General features: G+C 36.5%; 1 protein-coding gene and 1 non-coding gene across 6 annotated transcripts in view; both read left to right on the top strand.

Moving 5' to 3' along the window:
- Rc3h2 (ring finger and CCCH-type domains 2) overlaps positions 1-23,929 on the top strand; it is a 57,395-nt gene that overhangs the window by 10,010 nt on the left and 23,456 nt on the right. For all 5 annotated transcript variants that reach the window (XM_076928653.1, XM_034496871.2, XM_076928651.1 and 2 more), the window contains 7 exons: positions 5,090-5,207; positions 7,070-7,303; positions 11,430-11,605; positions 16,377-16,577; positions 17,150-17,282; positions 17,406-17,524; positions 18,857-18,969. In XM_076928653.1, coding sequence (XP_076784768.1) covers positions 5,090-5,207; positions 7,070-7,303; positions 11,430-11,605; positions 16,377-16,577; positions 17,150-17,282; positions 17,406-17,524; positions 18,857-18,969 — 1,094 coding nt within the window. The remainder of the gene's footprint in view (positions 1-5,089; positions 5,208-7,069; positions 7,304-11,429; positions 11,606-16,376; positions 16,578-17,149; positions 17,283-17,405; positions 17,525-18,856; positions 18,970-23,929) is intronic.
- LOC117704816 (small nucleolar RNA SNORD90) lies at positions 16,949-17,059 on the top strand. The gene has a single exon (XR_004606335.1). It is a non-coding gene; the product is annotated as a small nucleolar RNA SNORD90 (small nucleolar RNA).

The raw sequence follows: 23,929 nt of genomic DNA, 5'->3' as shown, positions 1-23,929 counted from the left end.
AATTTAAACTCTTTGAGACAAGACATTTTCTTTTTAGATTATTGATGGATCATAGTGTAGACACATGAGGAATGCTCTATGAACGTCATTGCCTGTGGGACTGAATGAACTTTCATAATATTATAAAATATAGTTATTTTTATTTTGCAGATGTGGAATTTGATACCAATTAATTTTTTCTTTTTTTTTCTTTATTTTTATTGGATATTTTATTTACATTTCAGATGCCATCTCCTTTTATAGAAATCATAAAAAGATTTATAGATATTTGTTAATTATATATTTTTGCCTCTAAAGGTTTTAAATTTAAAAATATTAGAATATAGTTATAGAGTCTTGGATTTTATTTAACTAAGAAGAGTTAAGGCACATAGAATATGACTGGAAAGCAAATGTAAGTGATCATTTTTATCATTTCATGAAAATATGACTGCTTCTTTTTTTCTTTTTAAAGATGTATTTATTTTTATGTGTATGACTGTTTTCCTTTAATTTTGATTAGATATTTTATTTACATTTCAGATGCCATTCCCTTTCCCCATTTCCCCTCCCTAGAAAACCCCTATCCCATCCCCCCTTCTCATTTCTGCTTTTATACATATTTTTAAATGTTAATCAAAGGCTTTATAAGTTTGGTAATGCTCAATAACAAGATGCCCATACAATCAGAAGTGTAACCCAATTCCCAACCTAGATATATCAACTATCTTTGACTGGCGGAGACACGCGAACATCTGCCTCCATATCCCTCCCCTCTTTTTCCCTCTCCCTCCCCTCCCTTCTCTCATCATCTAGCTCCTCCTTCTCTCCTTTCTCCTCCTCTTCCTCTCCATACTCCTCCCACCTTAGCTCCTCCTACATATCACCCTTCCTGTTAAAATAAAACTTTTCTCTCAAAATACAATTAAAGCATAACTATACCAATTTGTGTCATTACGGTACAAGATAGACCTAATACCCAGTCCCTCATTTTGTTGACTAACCAGAACCTCCATCATCTCTCCTAACTAAAAGACTTAGTTCTGAACCTGGCTTTTTTCTTAGTTCTGAACCTGACTTTACAATGAATGTCAGCTGAAAGCCATCCTCTCAAATCTTTTCTCTCAAAGTAAATAGCCGAGATTGGCTATGGGACTATAAATCTTCAACCCCATCAGAAATCCAGAATGACTGAGTTAACTGAAATTGTGGGAAGCTCAAAGCATAGCTTCTAAAACTTAGCCAACGTATAGAGACCACTGAACACCTGGAAAGTCCCGATACTACAAAACATTGGAGCATCTAATCTTCAGCCTTCTGGCTCAGGATCATGTGACAGACTTAGTGCTGCAGAATTATTAAGGGCTGATTACTCTGTCTTGGCAGATATAATCAGTCAACTATTCCTCAAGTGTGTCCTTTTCTGGACAGTAATTTGCCTGTAGATGAAAAGAGGCAATTCTTGCCTAGTGGCTGTCTCACCACAACTGGAGTAACTCCAAAGATGCTCAATTTCTTCTTAGAATCTAAGACATGAAGCTGTCAGGAGCAGACAGGTCTCTAATCAAAACGAGCATTAATACAGAAATGTTTGTAACTTCAATTCTGTGGATTTCTGACAATTTGAAAACCAACTAAACATGTAAGGCAATCTTGACTGTTAACTCCTCTCAGCTATTTCTAAATAAAATATAGAAAACACCCTAACAATAAATTCAGAGCCATGAATTTGCTACAGGCCCTTAACTCACAGGCTGACCATCTCAAATCAGTTAAAAAAGTTAAAGAAGGACTGGGTCTAAGCCTTGTTTTCCTAAATGTGTTATACAGGTGCAATGCCTATGAGAGTAACAATATTTGTCTCACTTTTATATCAATAAGAAACTTGTACCAATGAAAACCTTAAATTTGAAATCAAAGTAAATTTTGTACCGTTTAAGAAATTATAACTTTGTCATAATAACAATTATACATATTTTTACGAATAGGTTATGGCTATGCAATAAATCCTAGCTAATCCTTCCTGTTCCAACAAAACCACTACTTTTCCCTAGAAAGACAGCCAATATTAAGCACCTCAGTCCCCAAGCCCAGGGAATAGGGGCACTGACTCTTCATGAACTACTTAGGCTGATTATGGCTGTTGAGATACTAGAAGAGGGGCAGGGGGAAGAGTAAATTGATAAGCCTCTGACGTCTGTGTCTTCACTGCATCCAGCTGGAATTCCAGGACATCAGAGGTTCGAGCTGGTCTGCTCAGCATACTTGATGAGTAGATACACCGAGGCTGTGTATTCTGCAATATACAATGCTCAAAACAAATTTTAGGATTAAGATAATTTTTTGTTTGAATTCTGGAATCTAGTCTTCTGGTGGCCTGCCTCTGTTATGTCTAATCCATATATTCTGGCAGTTTCTATGAGGGTGTGCTTCCACCATCCTCCCACTTTCGCCTCCCTGCTCTCAAATTCCCCAACACTAGGGAATCCAAACTTTCAGGCACCAAGGCCCTCCACTTCCACTGATTCCTGGCAAGGCTTCCCTCAACTATCTATACAGGTGGAGCCATGACTTCCTCCCTTTGTGTTCTTGGGTTGGAGATTTTAGAGTGGCTACTCCAAGTTGTTTCTTAGGACCATTTGCTTGAAAATTGTTTTCAGCCTTTTACTCTAAGGTAGAGTCTGTCTTTGTCACTGAGGTGGGTTTCCTGTATGCAGCAAAATGCTGGGTCCTGTTTAAGTATCCAGTCCGTTAGCCTATGTCTTTTAATTGGGGAATTGAGTCCATTGATGTTAAGAGATATTAAGGAACAATGATTGTTACTTCTTGTTATTTTTGTTATTAGAGGTGGAATTATCTTTATGTGGCTATCTTCTTTTGGATTTGGTGGAAGAGGATTATTTTCTTGCTCTTTCTAGGGTATAATTTCCCTCCTCGTATTGGAGCTTTCCTGCTATTATCCTTTGTAATGCTGGGTTTGTGGAAAGATATTGTGTAAATTTGGTTTTGTTGTGGAATATCTTGGTTTCTCCTTCTATGGTAATTGAGAGTTTTGCTGGGTGTAGTAGCCTGGGCTGGCATTTGTGTTCTCTTAGGGTCTGTATGACATCTGTCCAGCATCTTCTAGCTTTTTTTTTAATCTGGTGAGAAGTCTGGTATAATTCTGATAGGTCTGCCTTTATATGTTACTTGGCCCTTTTCCCTTACTGCACTTAATATTCTTTCTTTGTTTTGTGCACTTGGTGTTTTGATTATTATGTGATGGGAGGTATTTCTTTTCTGGTCTAGTCTATTTGGCGTTCTGAAGGCTTCTTTGTATGTTTATGGGCATCTTGTTCTTTAGATTAGGGAAGTTTTCTTCTATAATTTTGTTGAAGATATTTATTGGCCCTTTAAGTTGGGAATCTTCACTCTCTTCTGTACCTGTTATCCTTAGGTTTGGTCTTCTCATCGTTTTCTGGATTTCCTGGATGTTTTGTGTTAAGAACCTTTTGCATTTTGTGTTTTCTTTGACAGTTGTGTCAATATTTTCTATGGTATCTTCTGCACCTGAGATTCTTCTATCTCTTGTATTATATTGGTGATGCTTTTGTCTGTGACTCCTGATTTCTTTCCTAGGTTTTCTATCTCTAAGGTAGTCTCCCTTTGTGATTTCTTTATTGTTTTTATTTCCATTTTTATGTCCTGGATGATTTTGTTCAATTCCTTCACCTGTTTGGTTGTGTTCTCTTGTAATTCTTTAAGGGATTTTTGTGTTTCCTCTTTAAGAGCTTCTACCTGTTTACCTGTGTTCTCCTCACATTCTTTGAGAGTGTTATTTATGTCCTTCTTAAAGTCCTCTATCATTATCATTAGAAGTGATTATAAATCTGAATCTTGTTTTCCTAGTGATATGGGGAATTCGGGACTTTCTTGTGTGGGAGAACTAGGTTCTAATGATGACAAGTACCCTGGGTTGCTGATTCTTATTTTCTTGCGTTTGCCTTTCACCATCTGGATCTTCTTAGTGCTACCTGCCCTGTCTCTGACTGGAGCCTGTCTTTCCTATTATCTTGGTTGTATCAGAACTGTGTCGGGGTGGGTGTTACTACTGGGGTTAGAGCTGGGGCCTAAGATCTGCTCAGTGGACAGGCACAGACAGGAAGGAACCAGTGCTCTGGGCCAGGAGTGACTTCCTTGGTCCTAGTGGGTCCCAGTTACTTCCTGTTTGGGACAGGTGTTGCTGTCACCTTACCCAAGATACTGCCTATGTTAGAGCTCCTGGAAGGCCTGCTTCCTCTGGGTTTTGTGAGGTTGGGTGCAGAGCTACAGCCGGGGATCTGCTCAGTGCTTGGGCCCAGACCAGAAGGAACTCTTAATTTTTTTTCAAGGTCAAGTTTTCCCACATTTTTTTTTATCTTATTTTTTTTCTTCTTCTGGTGCTAGAGGTTAAACTGAGAGCCTCACTTGTGCTAGTTGAGAATTCTCATCATCTCTGGTACTTATATTTTATCAAGGGGATATAGATCATAAATCATAAATTTCATAGGTAAATCATGTAGAAACAGTACTAAATGGTATGCGGTAGAGACAGACTCCCTGACACTGTTTCTTAATTTTGTTTTGAAATACTTTTAGACTTATAAAGAAGTTGAAATAAAGTAGTACCAAGAACACTTGTATAATGTTCCACAACTTTCCCTTATATTAGGATCTTTTGAAAAATTTTAATTTTATGTGTTGTTTCTGTGTGTGTGTATGTGCATGTAAGTACTAGTACCTGCAAATGCCAAAGATCTTAGATCCCTTGGAGCTGGATTTACAGGTGGCTGTGAGCACCAATATGAGTGCTGGGAATTGAACTTGAATTCTCTGAGAAAAGTAATGCATGCTCTTAACCTCTAAGCCATCTTCTCCAGCTACCTATTAATGTCCTTCATGATTATTACACAGTTATGAACTCTAAAAGATTATCATTTATAAAATACTGTTAACTTTTTAGCTTTAAGTTGACTTTTGACTTTGACTAGTATTTCTGTATTACAATTTTATATTAAGATTATTAGAAGATTTATAAAGAGAAGTTGCATGAGCTGAATGAATGAATCTCTGCATTTTTTTTTTTTGGTAGGTACCAGATCATCAATCAATAAAGTTAAGTAATCTAGGTGAGAATAAACACTATGAAGTGGCAAAAAAATGTGTAGAGGATTTGGCACTCTACTTAAAACCACTAAGTGGAGGTAAAGGTAAGTTCATAAGAATTGCTTGTTTTGCTGTGGAAGACCTGATCACGTGTTCAATGTTGAGCTCCTAACAGTCACTTTAGCCACTGCCTGTCACTGAGTCTGCAGTCTATTGGATGGATATACAATATAATAAATTAATTGCTTTGACAAAAGTAGAGTTGTAGTTTATCACTGTTTTTCCAGTTAGCTAGCTATTTCTTATAAATGTAATAGTTTTTGAATGAGTCAGATATTTATTTTGTGCCTGTCAATAGAACATGGGCTTGGGATGCTTTCAATACTTTACAGGAACATACATCCTTGACCTACATATAAAACTTCTATTTTGGTAAAAGGAAAAACTATAATAAATAGTATGATGAATTAAATTATATAGTATAAATGATAATTGATATAAAAGAATATACATAGGGGTTGGAATATCAGGGTGAAAGGATAAAGACTCTTAAAGTCTGTAGATATTAAGAATGTCTGATGTAGTCCGTGTTTAGAGTGTGGCTTTTGAAAATGAATTGAGGTAAAAGTGGTGAAGTAGGTACCCCACGTAGTTCCTGGAACATTGTTCTCTAGGCAGAAGGAATAGCTATCCAGTGTATTGTCCCCATGGCAAGAGGAGAGTGTGCTTGGAGTGATATGACTGAGGAGACTGTCACAAGAAAAGTTGAGGTGAAATATAGTGAAGCACAGTGATGATATACTGACTTCCAGACCATTTAAAGACTTGAGCTTTTGCTCTAAGTTGGGAAGTGGTTTTGAACAGAGTGATGACATAATTTGACTGTTGTTAAAAGGATCTCTTTATTCTTGAGACTGTGTAGAAGGACAAAAGTAAAAGCAAAAAGTTAAGAAGCAGTTGAGGTTAAGTTAGTAAAAGTGGAGCTTGTTACCAAGTTTGGATATATTTGGAATGTAAGGCTAGAATATTTCCCCAAGAATATTTCCTGAATTTGGAGTTTGAGAGGCAGAGGAGAAGGAACAAGTGTAATTCCTGACGTTTTTGCTTGAGCATCTGCAAAGAGGCTTGCCTCAGCTTTTGGGTAGATCAGGTTTGGGTAGGGAGCTCAAGTCAATTTTTGTTATAGTAAATTTGAGATGTCTAAGATTCACTTAGAGCAGTCAACCTTTCTAACACTGTGACCCTTTAACACAGTTTCTCATGTTATGGTAAAATCCCTTTAAGTAGGTACATCAGGGTAAGGGTTTAAAAACTGCTGTCAAAGAATGCTAGATAGAAAACCAAAAAAAAAAAAAGGAATGTTCTGGAAACCAAAATAAAGTGCTTTAAAGTGAAAAGTCATTTATATTGAAAGTTACTGGAAATCAAAGTAAGAGTTGATGATTAACTGTGGATTTAGCAAAGTGCATCTAATTGTCTTGAGTAATTTGGTGTAATAGATAGTGTGGCAAAACTTTAATTGGAATAGGTTTTCTAGATTGTGAAGCAAGAGCCTGGAAATAGTATGTATAGAAAATGTACAAGATAGCCAGGCTGAAAGCAGAAGAACCAGAAGTTTAAGGGCAGCCCAGGTTACATAGCATGTTTGAGACCAGTCTAGGCTATATCTTCAAAAAAGGGAACAGTGAGAGAGAAAGGTGGATAATAGAAGATTTACTATACAAGGAAGTAAAGAAATATGACAATTAGTAAAGGGAAAAGGATACTTTAAAAAAATCTATTTCCATTTTTAAGACAGGTGAAATGGTGACATACTTGTTCTTATGTAATTTGCTGATTATGTGGGGGTTAGGGGCAAATCAGACCAGGGACTCAAAGAACTATTATTTAATAATTAAATACAGGTGATGAAAATTGTCTTTATTTTAATTGAAAATGTTTTTTCTTATGTCTCCATTTGTTAAAGGTGTAGCTAGTTTGAACCAGAGTGCCCTGAGCCGTCCAATGCAAAGGAAATTGGTTACACTTGTAAACTGTCAACTGGTGGAGGAAGAAGGTCGTGTTAGAGCTATGCGAGCGGCCCGTTCACTAGGAGAAAGAACTGTGACAGAGCTGATACTGCAGCACCAGAACCCTCAGCAGCTGTCTGCCAACCTGTGGGCTGCTGTCAGGGCTCGAGGATGCCAATTTCTAGGGCCAGGTAAAATAGATCACCATTTTAGTGTTTTTATTGGCTATAAGACTTTGAGGATGCCAATTTTTAGGGCCAAGTAAAAATCCTATGTATCCTGACATGGTATAGTATAAATCACAGTCAGTTCTTATAACCAGTGCTTTGGAAGAAAATTTTAATTTAACCCTCAGATATCAGTGAGATAAAGGGTCCATCTCCAATTTTCAAATTATTCAGCTGATCTAAGAAATGGCCTACAATTGCACAGGTAGATGTCAAGGAAGGTAAAGTATTGGGGGAGGGTGCATGATAGAAATAATAAACTTTTGATTGATTGATAATATTTGAAAAACATAAAAAAATTAAACCAGAAAGAAATTCCCTTATGATCTATATGCCAAGTTATGAAATACTTTGTTTCTTGGAGATTTATTATCTCAGTTTAGAACTGCAATTTGGGTAGAATTTGTATATGAAACAAACTTTGTTTGGTTGGTTTTGGGTTGTTGTTTTTTTCTTTCAATACTCTCATATGTAGTTAAGGCTGGCCTAGAGTACTTTATAAGTAGGACAGGCTGGCCTCCAACTTTATAGTGCTTCTGCCCCAACTAGAATTACACCCAGCTAGGAAACATTTTACTTTAAAATTTTATTTTTATTTGTCTGTGTGAGTGTATGCCACATATATGAAGGTACTCAAGGAGGCCAGAGTAAGCTATCAGGCACCCTGGAACTGGAATTATGGACAATTGTAAGCTGACTGAGGTGCTCAGAACTAAACTCAGAACCTCTGGAAAAGTAGCAAGTGCTCTTAATCATTGTCTCATGTCTTCAGCTCGTAGGAAACTTTTTTTAATTTTGTTTTTGCTTTTTTGAGACAGGGTATTAGGAAATACTTTTAATGAGAAACATTGACAACTGGACTGAAATGTGGCCAAAGAATTAGGTCCTTTTTAATTATTTTTGAAAACTTAACCAACTATAAGCAAAAGTTTTTGAGACAATGGGAAAAATAAAATGGGGACTGGATATTAGGTTAAGGAAATGTGGTTTTAGTTTAAGGATGTTACTTTTGGATATTTGTTGATGTTTATTTTTTATCTGTAGAAGCACTAAATACCAATTATATTTCAAAGAGACAAAAACCTGATTCAAAAGTGTATTAAGATTTATTTAAGTAAGAGACAGATGGAAAACAAGCCCATAGAGATGTAGTTCTCAAGCTTCCTAATGCTGCAGCCCTTTAGTATAGTTCATCTTGTGTGGTGACCCTCCCAATCATAAAATTACTTCATTGATACTTCATAATTGTAATTTTGCTATTGTTGTAATGTAAATATCTGATACTCAGGATAACTGGAAAGCAATACCTAAGGGATCATAGCCCTCACAGGTTAAGAGCCACTGCTACAAAAGATACTGAAAGTCTTTAGTTAGTTAGTATGGAAATGTAAATCAAAACCAGCAAGGGGCTGCAGGGTGAAGCTCTGTGGCAATTCATTCATTCATTCATTCTTTCTTTTTTTCTTTCTTTTTTTTTTTCCAGATGTTTTGAGACAGGGTTTCTCTCTGTAGCCTTGGTTGTCCTGGAACTTGCTCTGTAAACCAGGCTACCCTCTAACTTAAAGAGATCTGCATGCCTCTGCTTCGCAAGTGTTAGGCTTCAAGACATGCACTACCACCACCTGGCAATTCTGTGGTCATTTTTACCTAGCATGTGTACACACGCACACTCACAAAAATAATAAACAATAATGAGATACTATTTTGTACATGTTTAATTTGTCATGATTAAAATCAAAAATCCATCTGACAAGTTAATAATGATGTGGAAAAAATACAACATAGAAAATATTGCTTTCCTGTACAGAAAAGATTTTGACAGTCCTTCTAAAATTAAACATGACTGGGGAGTTTACTGGGATTTCTGATACTTGGACACAAATGTTTATAAAAATAATATTTATACTAGTTGAAAGGTGAGCACAAGCTGGTCATGATCATGTATACCTGTAATCTTAGCACTTGAAAGGATCAAGTAGAAAGATGAGTTGGAAGCCAGCCTGGTGTACATTTCAAGACTCTGTCTCAAAGGCCCTCCGTGTTGATTCCACTAATATGCCACCATGATTAGTCTTAATGTTCTTTTTTTTTCTCCATTATTTATTTATTTAACATCCCGATCGCTACCCTCCCCCCTTCTTATCCCCTCCCCAATGATCTTTAGTGTTCTTTTATCTGGAACCATTCCCTGTATTATCTTGGTAGGGATAGTCTTGAATATAGGCCATTTATTTTATAGTATAAAGAAGGTAAAAGCATTCTTTTTGCCAGTCAACTAATAAAGGCATAATGTGTTCATAAAGTACTGCCTTAACCATATAAGGAAATGAAGTAAACCAAAATTTGACATATCCATAGGAGTGATATATGCTACTTGTAGATGATGTTTGAAAATATTATGGTACTTGAAGGAAACCTGATAGGAAATGAGTGATTGCCGAGGAGAAAAGATTACCAGACACAACTTCTTGATGACTATGAGTTTCCTTTGGAGCAGTGAAAACTGTCTTTGAACTAGGTACAGTTAATGGTTGTATAGCATAGTGAATGAACTAAATGTTACTTGGATATTGCAAACCACCTTTTTGTTTTACATCTCTGGGATGGAATAAAGGGCCTTGCATTATACTGGGCAAGAAAGAACTCTATGGCTAAGTTAATAGCCATATTAACTTAATGTTTGTTTGTTTTTTCTAGACAGAGTTTCTCTGTTTAGAATTGACTGTACTAGAACTCAATTTGTACATCAGGCAGGCCTCAAACTCATCTGCCCTGAAAGAGAGAGAGGGAGAGGAAGAAGGAGAGGGAGGGAGGAAAGGCAGGCGGGCGGGCGGGTGAGCTCGTGTACGCACAGTATAAGTGAAATTAATGTTTTCTTTAGGTACTCTATCCAAAGGCCAATATTATTTAAAATTATAGACAAAATAGTTTTTGACATGCACAGAAACTGTCTCGTGCATAAGCCAAGTTTATATGTCCTTAAGAATTATTACTGTCAAAAGTAGTTTTCTATTTTTATGAATTACTTTCTCATGAAAATTATTATTTAATTGATTGTTGTATACCTACAGAAGATATTTTCTTTAAAGTTCTGTTCCCTGGGCTGGAGAGATGACTCAGTGGTTAAGAGCAGTTACTGCTATTGTAGAGTTTGAATCCTAGAGTCTACATCCAGTGACTCATTTGTAGCTCAGTCTCTTAAGTGATCAGACCTCTCTGACCTAAGAACACATCTGTACTTAGATGGATAGACCCATACTGAGTTATACATAATGATAAAAATAAAGGAAAGAATGTTTTGCTTATATCTGTGCTATGATTGGTTATTTAGTGCAAAGTATGCCCCCTCCCCCCATAACTTTTAAATATTTTATTTATATGGCTGTAAAGGTGACTCAGTGGTTAAGATCACTCTTGGCTCTTGTCAGGGTCCTTAGGTTCAATTCCCAGTACCCACATAGTGGCTTGCTATCTGTAAACTCCACTTCTAGGAATCCTATATCCTTTTCTAACTGCCATGGGCATCAGGCACACACATGGAATATGAATACCCATGTAGGTAAACTATCATTCATATAAATATAAATTTTTTAAAAAAATTTAATATTGCAAGCTGAACATGGTGGCATATATTTTAACATACATGGTGGCACTTGGAAGGCAGAGGCAAGCAGTTCTGTGATTATGAGTCTGGACTACAGATTGAGTTCCAGGACAGCCAGAACTACACAGAGAAACCCTGTCTTGAAAAACCAAAAACAAATTTAATATTACTTGTGTGTGTGTAGGATTTGTTTAACTGCATCATGACATGAGTGGACATCAGAGGACAATTTTGTGGAGTTTTTTCTCCTTCCACATTTCCCTAGGTTCTGGGGATTGAACTCAGGTTGCTAGCCTTGATCAACAAACACCTTTACCTCATGAGTTGCTTTGCTGGCACTTGATTGATTTAAAAATGAATTGTTTTTTTATATTGTGATTTCTTCTTTTCATTTCTAATTAGATGTACATTATACTACCATAAGTCAATACTCAAATATAATTTTGACAGACATCATTATAATCTTTGTTCCTATACTGTTTCTAGCTATGCAAGAAGAAGCCTTGAAGTTGGTATTGCTGGCATTAGAAGATGGTTCTGCTCTCTCTAGGAAGGTTCTGGTACTTTTTGTTGTGCAAAGATTGGAACCAAGATTTCCTCAAGCATCAAAAACAAGTATTGGCCATGTTGTGCAGTTACTGTACCGAGCTTCTTGTTTTAAGGTAAGCCCTGTACAACTGTCTGAAGACCATAGATTTGTACCTGAGATGGAGGCTTCTGATAGAGTATGTTACCAGCCTAGTGACCCTCAGAAGAACAGAACATTTCTAAAGGTCAAAGGAGTGGTTTTTCACTTTTCCTTCTTCATTAGTTCATCTTTGACACCAGGTACTTGTTACTACCATTTGGTTTCAGAAATATTGAATTGAACATATATAAAATCCTAACTTTAACTGAGACATTTCACTTCTTTATATTAATTGCTTTAACAAATCATTGTAGACTTCGCTAGAGGAGGAAGTCTTTGTAATTCATTATTTTCTTTGTCTTTTGTGTGTTGATTAAAGTCTTCAATGTAAAATTAGTCCACAAGAAATTCAAAAGTTGAGAGTATTGCCATGTTGTATGGTATTTTGTTTGATGGAATGTGAAAAGTACTTTAAAATGAAATTTTATTTTAGGCCACTGATAGATGAAAAAAGCCACCTGAATCCCTGTTTTCTATCTGTTATCAATTATGGAAAATATTTAATCTCTATCAGGGGCTTCTACCCTGCCTCAGATTATTCAATTTCCTGATAAAAGACACACAACTTTTATTATTATGATAAGCCAGAAAGGGCCTAGAGGTGGCTCAGCAGTTAAAGAGCACTGAGAGTTCCTCCTGAAGTCCTCCTGAAGTTCAATTCCCAGCAACCATATGGTGGCTCACAACCATCTGTAATGGGATTTGATGCCCTCTTCTGGCGTGTCTGAAGACAGCTACAGCGTACTCAAATACATAAAAAGAGAATAAGCACTAGCGCTGGGCAGATACCTACCCTCTAAGATACTACAATCTATTTTCCATCAATAACTCCGAATTATAATTTGCCATGTTCCATTTGGCTGCTTTTAACTTCAGTTGGCCAGCCCTCATGTCCATACTTTCATGACTCACGTTACCCATGGCATGAAAACACCTCTCTATCCCTCCTCGAGGTTCTCAGACCCCAAGCCCACCTTTATCTCTTCTGCATAGCTGTTCACTGTTGGTATTTTTATTTAACCATACTTTTAGATTAAGAAGCAAGGTCACATTGTATTTGTGAATTCTCTGGTCCCTGGGAGCAGCCAGGTCTTGGGTCCAGTATTTGGCTTTATGTGCATAGCAAAAGCCAAATACACTCAATAGTTATTCAAGTGTAGATTGTTCGCTAGCACCTAACACCTAACACGTAGAGATTTATAACCTCACTGTGTTTGTGAAAGTAAATCAGACATGTCAACCTTCCTTTGCTCATTTTAAGGCTCTAAGATTTAAAAAGATTTCCTTGGAAGTTCTCTAATTTAGAAAACAGGTGGTTGATGATGGAGGCATGTTCAAATGGATTTATCTTTGCTAATGAAGTTCAGATACTTTTGCCTGATAGTTGTGGTGCTTGAGTTCATGTCCTTAAAGGAGGTAAGGATTTAAGTGATGCTCTGATTCTTTAAACATCATGTGTTCAAGCTAAGTAGCCAAGTTATAGAGATCATTTGTCATTCTCACGTGACTGATTAGGCTTTCCCACTGTCTTTCACTGAAATACCCAACTCTTTTTCTATAGGTATAGGTTTATGATTGTTACATATTTATAGTTTAAGGTGTTTACATCGTACTAGATTAGGATGTATTTCAATTTTCTCATTTCATCCTCACTGCCATACAATATAAGATGCTAAAGCTAGGCACACTTAAGTGCCAAGGACATTTAATGCTAGGAAACTAACCTCAGTACAGTGATCACTATTCAGTGTCTTTTAATCACCTTTGCCAGCTTAGCAACCAGATTTTTGTAGTTGTATGATCTTTCGTCAGGATTAAGATTGTTATAATCAAGATCAAATGCAACAGATTATCAGTTTAAGCAGTTTCTAATAAGCAGTATAATTCATGGCAATGAAATAACTTTGTGGCTACTGTCTTTTGGGCCTTATGACAAGTTTGATGCCTGAATCCCACATGATAGAAGGAGAGTGCTAATGGCTGCTTCTTCACATCCACACACATGCATGGCATGTACATGCCCATGTACACACATACCAAATAAATATTATTTATATATTGGTAGACTTTTCTATACAGGTTCTTTGCTTACGGAACATGGAATCAGAACAAGGAGAATTAATGATTCTCATGCATGATGTAACGGTTTCCAACTGAAAGTACAGCATTCCAGTCATCTATGTATTATATTTCTGGGCTCTAATACCAAGAATTCTTATTCAGTTGATTTGAGAGTATGTCTTCTAAAGCTTCATAAATAAGGTTTGATTGTTGGTTTTAAAGACAGTTTCCCCTGTATCCTAGACTCACCTTGACCTTGTTATATAGCTGAGGATGACTTTAAACTTTTGATCCTCTTCTTTTTACCTCCCAACTGCTGAGATGATGGGTGTGCATCACTGCAATGTCTAGTTTTTATGTAGTGCTGGGGATCAAGCTTCAGCTTTGTTCATGCTAGGGAAACACTCCACCAACTTAGCTATAACTTTAGCCCGTCACAAATGATTTTGGTGCATATTAGTACTTTAAGTGGCTCAGGCTCTCTTAGTTACCTAAGTCTTCACCTGCTTAGGTGCTTTTGCTATCCATGGGTCATGTCTACACTACACTATATGGTGCTTAGGTGTGTGTGTTGTAATCCTCTATATAGTTGTTTTTTTCCCCCTCCTATTTAGGTTAATAATCCCTCCTTTCATTTTCTGATGTTCTCTTAAAGAAGGTTATAGAAGAATACAAACTTTCTAAGTTATATCTACTTCCCCTACTCCCCCATTATCAACTGTTTAAAATTGTACTGATTGGGACTACAGTGATGAATGGCTCAGTGGTTAAGAATACTTGCTGCTCTTAAAGAAGATCTGGGTTTGTATTTCAGCATCTATATGGTGGTTCTAGGGAATCTTGTCACACTTTTTTGGCCTCCATGGACACAAAGCACACCTGTGATATACACATACACATGCAGGTGAATACTCATTCACATAAAATAAATAAAAGAGTATATTAATTACAACTTAGAGTGTCTCAAGCCCTTACCTATTTATAGATTCCCAAAGAATTTATGGCCTATTTTGAAGTGATGATTGATTTTTCTCAGTCTCATGTTATTGGGGCATATTACCAGCAGCAGAAATAAAAATAGTTACTTAAGCAGGACATAGACGTTTACACCCCATAATACTAATACCTGGAAGGTTCAGCTAAGGGAATTTCTGCAGTTTTGTGTTTACGCTTGGCTATCCTCAATACACATAACCACTAAGATAGCTGGAGGTTTTTGTTTTGTTTTTGTTTATTTTGTTTACCAACTAGGAAAACAAAATTGAGACAGGGTCTTGTAATGTAATACAAGCCAAACTTTGTGCTCATGATTCTTCTGCTTGAGCCTCTTGAATGCTCGCATTTTAGGTAGGTTCCATCATGCTCAGCAGGAAATTTTGAGCTTTGAATAGATGATTTGTCCAATTTGAATCTCAAAATTTGGTGTGGTTTTATGTTCTTTGAGTCTTACGTCTCAGAGCTCATACAGTGAAATGGATGGAATACAAAAGGAGGTTCCCAGAAGCTATGGCCAACATAAACAAGATGGAAAATGAAGATTCACTCCCACGGTTGTCCTCTGACCTACACACAGACAGACGGACATACACAAGGTTTAATCACAATTAAAACAAGCAAAACATTTACTTTGCATAGCACGGTTCTAGATAAACAGTTTGCAGTATCTATCTCATTTCTTAAAGAACCACAGTAAATAATGCTCCTACTAATCTACGTCGGCCCTCTTAGAAAGATGTGAGGTGCTCAGCCTGTGCTTCCCTCAAACAAGAAAGCAGTACTCTTTCACTAAAACAGTAAAAAAAAAAAAAAACAAAAACAAAAAAAAAACAAAACAACAACAACAAACAACCAAACAACCAAACAAAAACACTTTCTAAGAAAGGAAGATGATATTGTTTTAGAGACATGTACCTAATCATAGTGCTTCTGTAAAAAAGTCTCAATGACTTTTCATTCCCTTCAGGATTAAATATCTAATTTATCACAGTACTTAAGGTCATCTATGAGTCTTTTCTTGCATGTATTAGAACTTTCAATTCTGTCCTCTGCTCATTCATGATGGTTTTGTTTGTTTGTTTGCTTTGTAGGTTGCTGTTTTGTTTTCCACCATCTTCTAGACTGGGTTTCTCTGTGTAGCTCTGGCTGTTCTGGAACTCACTCTGTAGACCAGGCTGGCCTCGAACTTAGAGAGAATTGCCTGCCTCTGCCTCCTGAGTGGAGTGCTGGGATCAAAGGCATATTTTACCACTGCCTAGCATTAACACTTGGTTTTTAGAATTTGATTTTCCCCTTTTTCCTAAAGAAATTCTATTTTTAGAGATGTAGCTCACGTAGTCTTCAGTCAAGAGAAAACATTTTCTGAAAATTTTCTTATTTACTTGTCATATTTAATTGCCTTTTGTTTATGATGCCATAGGGCCTATAACAACACCCTTACTGTAATTTTTTTGTTTTTAAGTCTTTCCTGCCAAATGCTGATGAACTCAATGAAGAAAAAGATTGAGTACATAGTATACTTTCTGTTTTGTTCTGAAAAAGAGTTTGTAGTGGCATTTTCTACTTTTTGTGGTATCTGCTACATATCCCCTTCACCCCTGTCCCCATACCCAAAGTAAATGAACTGGATAAGAGGAAAAGGCAGACCAATTCTAATGAGTTTGATTTTTTTTTCTTCCCATTTTTAGGTTACTAAAAGGGATGAAGACTCTTCTCTGATGCAGCTAAAGGAGGAATTTCGGAGTTATGAGGCACTACGCAGAGAGCATGATGCGCAGATTGTTCATATTGCCATGGAAGCAGGACTCCGTATTTCACCTGAGCAGTGGTCTTCACTGCTGTATGGGGACTTGGCTCATAAATCACACATGCAGTCTATCATTGATAAGGTTTGTAAGGTTAGATTTTGTACCCTTCCTGTCTCAGAAAATGCTATAGTATTGATCCTTCCTTCTCTGTTAATCTAATATGCCTGTCTAAGTAAAAAAAAAAATACACATTATCTAACCCGTGAACATGGTGACTTAGAACATTGTACACTTTGGGCTTTTACCCTCATACTTACCTGCTCAGCAAGAGTTGTAGGTCAGTGCTATTGTCTCATGATGTGACTACTGTACTTCACATCACTCCCCCGGAAGAATTTAAGTATAAAATGTGGAACATTTTCTACTGAATATATTTTGCTTTTGTAGCATTATAAAGTTGAAAACTTTCATCTACATTCTGACCCCAGAGAGCTAATCTAGTATAGCTGATAAGTAATGTTTTCTAAGTGTCTAGTGATGAATTTCATAGGGCAGATTCTGAGGTGAAAGTTTAATTCATCATTGATTGTCCTATTATGAAATCTGAAGACACTTGAAAACTATTAAGTATCTATTGGAAAACATTTGAATATAGGTATGTCCAAAAATCCAGAGTAAAAATCATTCTCATTTCTTTTTTTTCTGTTTGTTAGCTACAGTCTCCAGAATCATTTGCAAAGAGTGTACAGGAATTGACAATTGTTTTGCAACGAACAGGTGACCCCGCTAATTTAAATAGACTGAGACCTCATTTAGAGCTTCTTGCAAACATAGACCCTAATCCAGGTATGTGGGGAAAGGTTCCAGTGCTTGTACTTTATGGAACTTTGAGGTAAATAGCACAAGGAATGACTGTTAATATGTTGTCTCTTCCAACCCCCCCCCCCATCCCTTTTGCTCTTAATTTAGATGCTGTTTCACCAACTTGGGAGCAACTGGAAAATGCAATGGTAGCTGTTAAAACAGTGGTTCATGGTCTTGTGGACTTTATACAAAATTATAGTAGAAAAGGCCATGAAACGCCCCAGGTAAGTTAACTTATTATACTTCTAACTACTGCTGTGTCCAACACAGCTTCATCCTGAACATACTTACAATGTTATTGTCAAATGGACTCCATCTATAACCCTTTCCTCTTAAAAGTTGTGTGTGTGAGAGGAGGATGTTCATGTGTATGTGCATGTGTAGCTGCACAGGCTTTGAACCCAGGGCTTCCTGCCTGGCAGGTCATGCTACAAGTCTGACATTGAGTGACATACATAGCTTTCTTGCAAATTTTTATTTTGTACTTTTGAGAGAAACTCCCTTTTTATTGTACTTGGTTAGCATTTCATTTTATAAGGAATTTAGAGGGTATTTTGGACATGAATTCACTGAATTACAAAATGTTTGATCATTTCTTTTTATAGCTGAAAGTTTTTTTTTTCTTTGCTGTCTCTCAAATGAATTTGTTTTGTAGTATATATGGAATTTGAAATTCCTTTATATTTGTAGTGTACTTTAGAAGGGGAAGTTGGAATATAATTTCTTATCTAAATGTCTTTTCATTTGTTGAGTTAAATATCATATTAAATTTTATACAATCAGTATCTAACAAGGTAGGGCCAAAAGTACTCTAAAAATCTGTTAACTTTTTATTCTATTTATATTCTATTTAGAAAATACTATAATAGTATCAACTAAATGATATATTTTTTTATTTTTTTTAAGGTCACAATAATAAGAGCAATTTCTTAAGAGTTTGATGCATATTTGATGCATACGCTTTTTTTTTTAATTCCTTTTTTTTCTTGGTTTTTCAAGACAAGGTTTCTCTGTGAGGCCCTGCCTGTCTTGAAACTTTTATAGACCAGGCTGGAATTGAACTCACAGAGATTTGGCTGCCTTTGACTCTTGGGATTCTAAGTATGCACCACTACCATAGGGTCTAATGGTGCATTTCTATATCTTCCCTCATTTTTGCCTATGAATAGAATTGTGCATGTAAGTCAACTAATAACGTAATAATTTTTTTACTTCAACTTTTTTGGGGAAGCTTTTAAATGGGTAAAGACCGTAGCTTTCCATTTTCTTAAGTGCCTTTGAAAATTATTTTATTTTGTTACCACAATTTGAAGATTAAGAAATAGGTAGATATGAATTTGAATCAGTTTCAGATAACCTTCAGAAAGAAGGCCTGAAAGGCCTCCTCAATGCTGTCTACCACTCTTACAGTAGGAAATGATGGATGCAGCTTGTTTCTTCATGCATGAGAACTACGTGTCTGATACAAAAAAGACTTAAGTCTTTTACGTTCTGAAGTCTAAAGAGTGAATAATGAATAATACCTTTTCCATTTGGTAAATGTTTTGTTTGTGTAGCCGCAGCCAAACAGCAAGTATAAAACTAGCATGTGCCGAGATTTACGCCAACAAGGGGGTTGTCCACGAGGAACAAATTGTACGTTTGCCCATTCTCAGGAAGAACTTGAAAAGTAAGTCTGGAAAATGTTTTTTATGTAAGGTCATTGAGGGAGTATTATATAGTATTATATACAGCATTAACTTTTGTGATGTTTCCAAGATAACAGGTAATATGAATTGCAAAATAGCCATTTTTATGAACCTAGCAGATTAAACTAGGTATAAGATTAATGTTAAAAAGTCATATTTGATAAAAGTCATATTTAGAAACTGGAATTTGTGATTCTTTTACCTGTGTAGAATGAAAGTACTGCTATTTGTCTTTATCTTATTTGCTCAGGTTCAGTTGAACATACCAGCAAAATATTAATACAGATAATTTTTCTGGCGACTGCTCTTTTTAACATTTAATAAGTTACTGAATAAAAAGAAAGTAAAAAGGAGAACATGACTGCTCCTACATATTGTGGAGGAGAAGGTTTATTGTAGATAAAATGGAGAGACATTTGGGAGAGTCCAGAGTGAACAAGACCCTGAGCCAGGCCCTATGAGGAGATGAGGGAGGGGTGGGAGACCAAGAGACTCAGAGGCCAGGAGAGTAAAGGGTAGACAAAAGGGCCAGGTAAACTAAAATAGCTGGATTATGTAGGCAAAGGCAGCTCTGGATATAGAATTTATATCAACAAAATTTTATATATTTATTTTTACTTATATATGTATATGTATCTCTGTATGCATGTCCATGGAAGCCAGAAGAGTATACATAGCCCTTGGAGCTGGAGTTCTAGGCAATTGTGAGCCTCTTCAACTGGATACTCAAATCTGAACTTTGGAAGAGCAATAAATGCTCTTCACCACTGTGCTGTTTTTTGGGTTCTAGGATAGTGGTTCTCAACCTCCCTAGTGCTGTGACCCTTTACTATAGTTCCTCATATTGTAATGGCCTCCAACCATAAACTTGTTTTCACTGCTACTGTAATTTTGCTACTGTTAAGAATCGTAACTATCTGTATTTTGCAATGGTCTTCTTAGGTGATCCTGTGAAAGAGTTATTCAATGCCCCCAAAGGGATGATAACCCACAGGTTGAGAGTTGCTGCTCTAGGAAATGTGTTCAGCTTATCCGTACCTGAAGTAGAATTGTTTTAGCTTTTAAACATTAATTTTAAAACACTCATTGTTAAAAAAAAAATAAAGATTTTGCAATTGTAAAAAGAGATTTTTTTTGTTGTTTTTTTTTGAAGAGATTTTAAAATAATGATTTAATGTATTTGTAAGTGGCATGTGCTAACATGTCTATGCACATTCTGTGATAGTCATGTAGAAGTCATAGGTCAGCTTCCTGGGAGTCAGTTCCTTTCTTCCTTTTGTTTTTCACTGTGTACTCTGGGTTAGCTGGCCAGTTCTTGGGTTCCTGCTTCCCATCTTGGCCATGAGAATGCCAGGATTACACATATTCACAATCACATTTTGCTTTTTTTATGGATTTTTGGGTTCAAAGTCAGGTTGTTAGGTATGTGTGGCAAGCACTTTTACCCAGAGTCATCTTGCCAGCTCTATGATACAGCTCTATGATTGAACTTTTGAAAGGACTTCACTTGAGTTTAATTAGAATAAAACAAGCCAAAGTGCTATTTCACCTTCACCTAGAACCTGTTTGTGTGTGTGTGTATAGACATAAATCAGTTATACCTCTCTTATTTTCTTTCTGATCTTTATCCTCTTTGATCTCACAATAGCAGTAATAAAGAGAACAGCAATTATAATTCTCAATTTATTGATTCTATTCTGTGCTAGGTACCATTTTTACTTTTCAGTTAACACATCAACTCATTTTACCCATTTTACTACTTCATTATCTATTAATGCTTCACCCGAGCTTTCCCATTTCTATTGAAAATGCCTTTGAAGGTGCCTGTCTAGTCATCTCCATCTTTTGTTTTAAATTGTTAGTTGATGCTTTACTATATTGCACGATTTGGTTCAATCTTCCTTTTAAGCCATGATTCATCTTTTAGATAATATACCAATAAAGCACTATGTACTACTTGTCTTAATTACTTTCCTTGGTGATGTAATACATTATGTGACAAATGCAGTTGGAGAATGGAAGCCTTACATTTCAGAGGTATAGTTCACTATCATGGGTGGAGTCATGAGGGAAGACAATTGGGCAGATTGCATCCACAGTCAGGAAGCACAGAGACATAAACGCTGAGTAAACTTGCATTCTTATTTTTATTCAATCTGGGACTCTATCTCATGTTATGGTGCCACCTGCTGTTATGGTGAGTCTTCCCACTCAATTAGTCAGTAAAATCCCTTATAGACATTCTGAAATGATTCTAGATTTTGTAAAGCTTTCAGTCAATATTAACCATCAGGAGTTCACCCTTCAGTTTGATGCTGAAACAGATTAATTTTTTAACCCTTAACCTACCCTTTGGTTTTAGAGGCTTGTGGCTATTTCATAATGTAAAGTACATTCAGTTCAACTTCAAAAGGCCCCATGGTTTTTGACAGCTCCAATGACTATCTAAATTTTTAGTCTCATCTCAGTTTCAGGCAATTAAATTTTTTAAAAATTCTGTTTACATTTGTATATGAATGTTTCACTTGCATGTATGTATATGTACCACATATGTGCAGTATTCATAAAGGAGTTGGATCCCCAGGTACTGGAGTTATAGGTAACTGAGCCACCTTATGAGTGCTTGGAACTGAACTCAGATCCTCTGCAAAAGCAGCAAGTGTTCTTTGCTGCAGAGCCACCTCTTCAGCTCTTTTGTCAATCTCTTAATTTTTGAACCCCATACAATTAAAAAAAAATGTCAAGTAGTTTCAACCTAAAATCACATAGAGCGAACATTCCCACTCCAAAAAAGAGGAACTAGGTCAGTACAAGAAAAAGTAAAACCAAACTGAAACTCAGCAGGCAAACTTCAAACCTATAGTTGTATGTCATGCATCTGGGGTTTTAATGAGTCCTGTGGACTCCAGGGAGTTGAGTAGTCCCATCTGTCTAGCTCAAGCACATAGCCTCTTTCTTGGACCAGCTCCATACTTACTGCAGCTAAATACCAATTTTGGCTACTCAATGAAATTTAGATAACCAACAGTAGATATCCCATTGTCTTGAAAACTCCAAAATCTTGGAGTCTCCATCTCAACTTTGTTTATATTTTCACTACTTCAGGTAATGGCTCTGTTGGTCTTCTCTACAAGAAATTCATCTTTGGGAAGCAGGGTCAGTTGCATCTCTGAGCTGGAGGCCAGCCTGGTCTACATAGCAGATTTTAAGCCATCAAAGACTACATAGAAACCCTGTCCCAAAGGAAAAAAAACAATCCTAAAAATACATTGCCTGGCCTTAATGGCTAACTAAACTCTGTGACACTGGAAGGGTATAGCCTGACCCCCTTGGATCATGGTAGCAGTAGTTTCTGTCTGTGTAAGTTGCCCTAGGGAAATACTTCCCTGGGTAGTGGCTATGAAGGAGCAGGAAATCCTTTCAGCCAGCCTTCTCTGTTTAGTCTGTTTCTTCCAACTGATTTGTTCTTTGGGAAGGTGAAGACTTCAGTAGTTGGAGGCTTATTCTAAGGAAGCCTTTCCTGTTGACCCATTAGAAATCACCAGATTTCCCTTTAACCATGCTACTGCTTTGTCTGTAAGGTTAAATTTGCACTTTTCCTAAGCAAACTTCAGTTTTCATATCTTTCTGTTTCACCTTTTGCTTTCTTAAACTATCTTCTACTTAGATCTGAATGCGAGCAGTGAGAAATAGCCATGCTGCAGTCTGGTTACTATCTTGTTTTATAATTTTCTTTTCCAGACAAATTAATTCATTACTCTGATTTAACCCAACTTCACTTCATAACACCTGGATAGAATACAGCTAGATTCTTTGCCAGAATATCATATACAGGGTCTCTAGCCTAGTTATCTGAGTTCTTATTTCCTTCTGAAACCTCATAAACTGAGCCTGCCTTGTTGAAATTTATCTTAGCATTGTGGTCTTCTAAATTTCTAAAAAAAATGGCCTGTTAATCCCTATTAACAGTGTTCTAGGACTTTCCTGGCCCAAAGTTACAAACTTTTCCATATTCTTCCGACAAACTGGTTTTAAGGCCATTAAAAAAAAAAAACAAATTATCAGACTTATCATACAAGTCATCTCAGTTTTTTTCCTAGTTGCTATAATGAAATACTAATAATAAATACAGAAGGAAGGGATTATTTTGGTTCACAGCTTGAGGGTACATTTCATCATGATGGTAAGTCATAGTGACAGTCTACAGTCAGGAAGCAGAGAATAGTGAATCTCATTATTCTCCTTTTTATTCAGTCCTAGACCCCAGATTATATAATAATGCCAGCTACAGTTGGATATATCTTCCCACTTGAGTTTATTTTAAAAAGTTCATCACAGAAGTCCAGAAGCTTGTCTCCTAGGTGATTCTAGGTTCTGTAAAGTTGACAGTTTATACTAACCATCACCCTCCTGTGTGCATTTGTTTTCCTTTTTCTTCTTGTTCATCTTCATACTCAGGTGTCAGCTTGGTTCTGTAGGCTCCTGTGACTTCCTGAGCCGTGTTGGCTCTTTCTGTCAGCAGGCTGCCAAAGCACTTGTCTTTGTTTGCCATGGATAGTTTATAATATAGAAAATGTATTTGGTTCGCTATTCTCTAGATTGGGAAGTCTAAGAATGATGGGCCATATCTGGTAAGAGCCTTCTTAGAGCATTGCTGAAGGTAGAAGATAGAAGGGCAAAATAATATATGTGGAAGAGAGAAAATGGACCAGAACTCTTTCCTTTTCAGGAGCTGATTCTCATGGTAATGGTACTAGTCTGTTGTCCTAGTTAGATTTTTGTTAATTTGATCCAAACTATAGTCATTTGAAAAGAGAACGTCTTAATTGAGAAAATGCCTGTACCATATTAGTTTTCCTGGCCAAGTATTTAGGGTATCTCACCACTTAAAAGTTTTATTGAGAATGAAGATTCCAACCTTGAGTCCAGGGTGGTGAGATG

Source organism: Arvicanthis niloticus, chromosome 2 (assembly GCF_011762505.2).
Source record: "Arvicanthis niloticus isolate mArvNil1 chromosome 2, mArvNil1.pat.X, whole genome shotgun sequence".
NCBI lineage: Eukaryota > Metazoa > Chordata > Mammalia > Rodentia > Muridae > Arvicanthis > Arvicanthis niloticus.
Note: the sequence above shows the minus strand (reverse complement) of the source record. Positions and strands in the feature narration are given on the sequence as shown.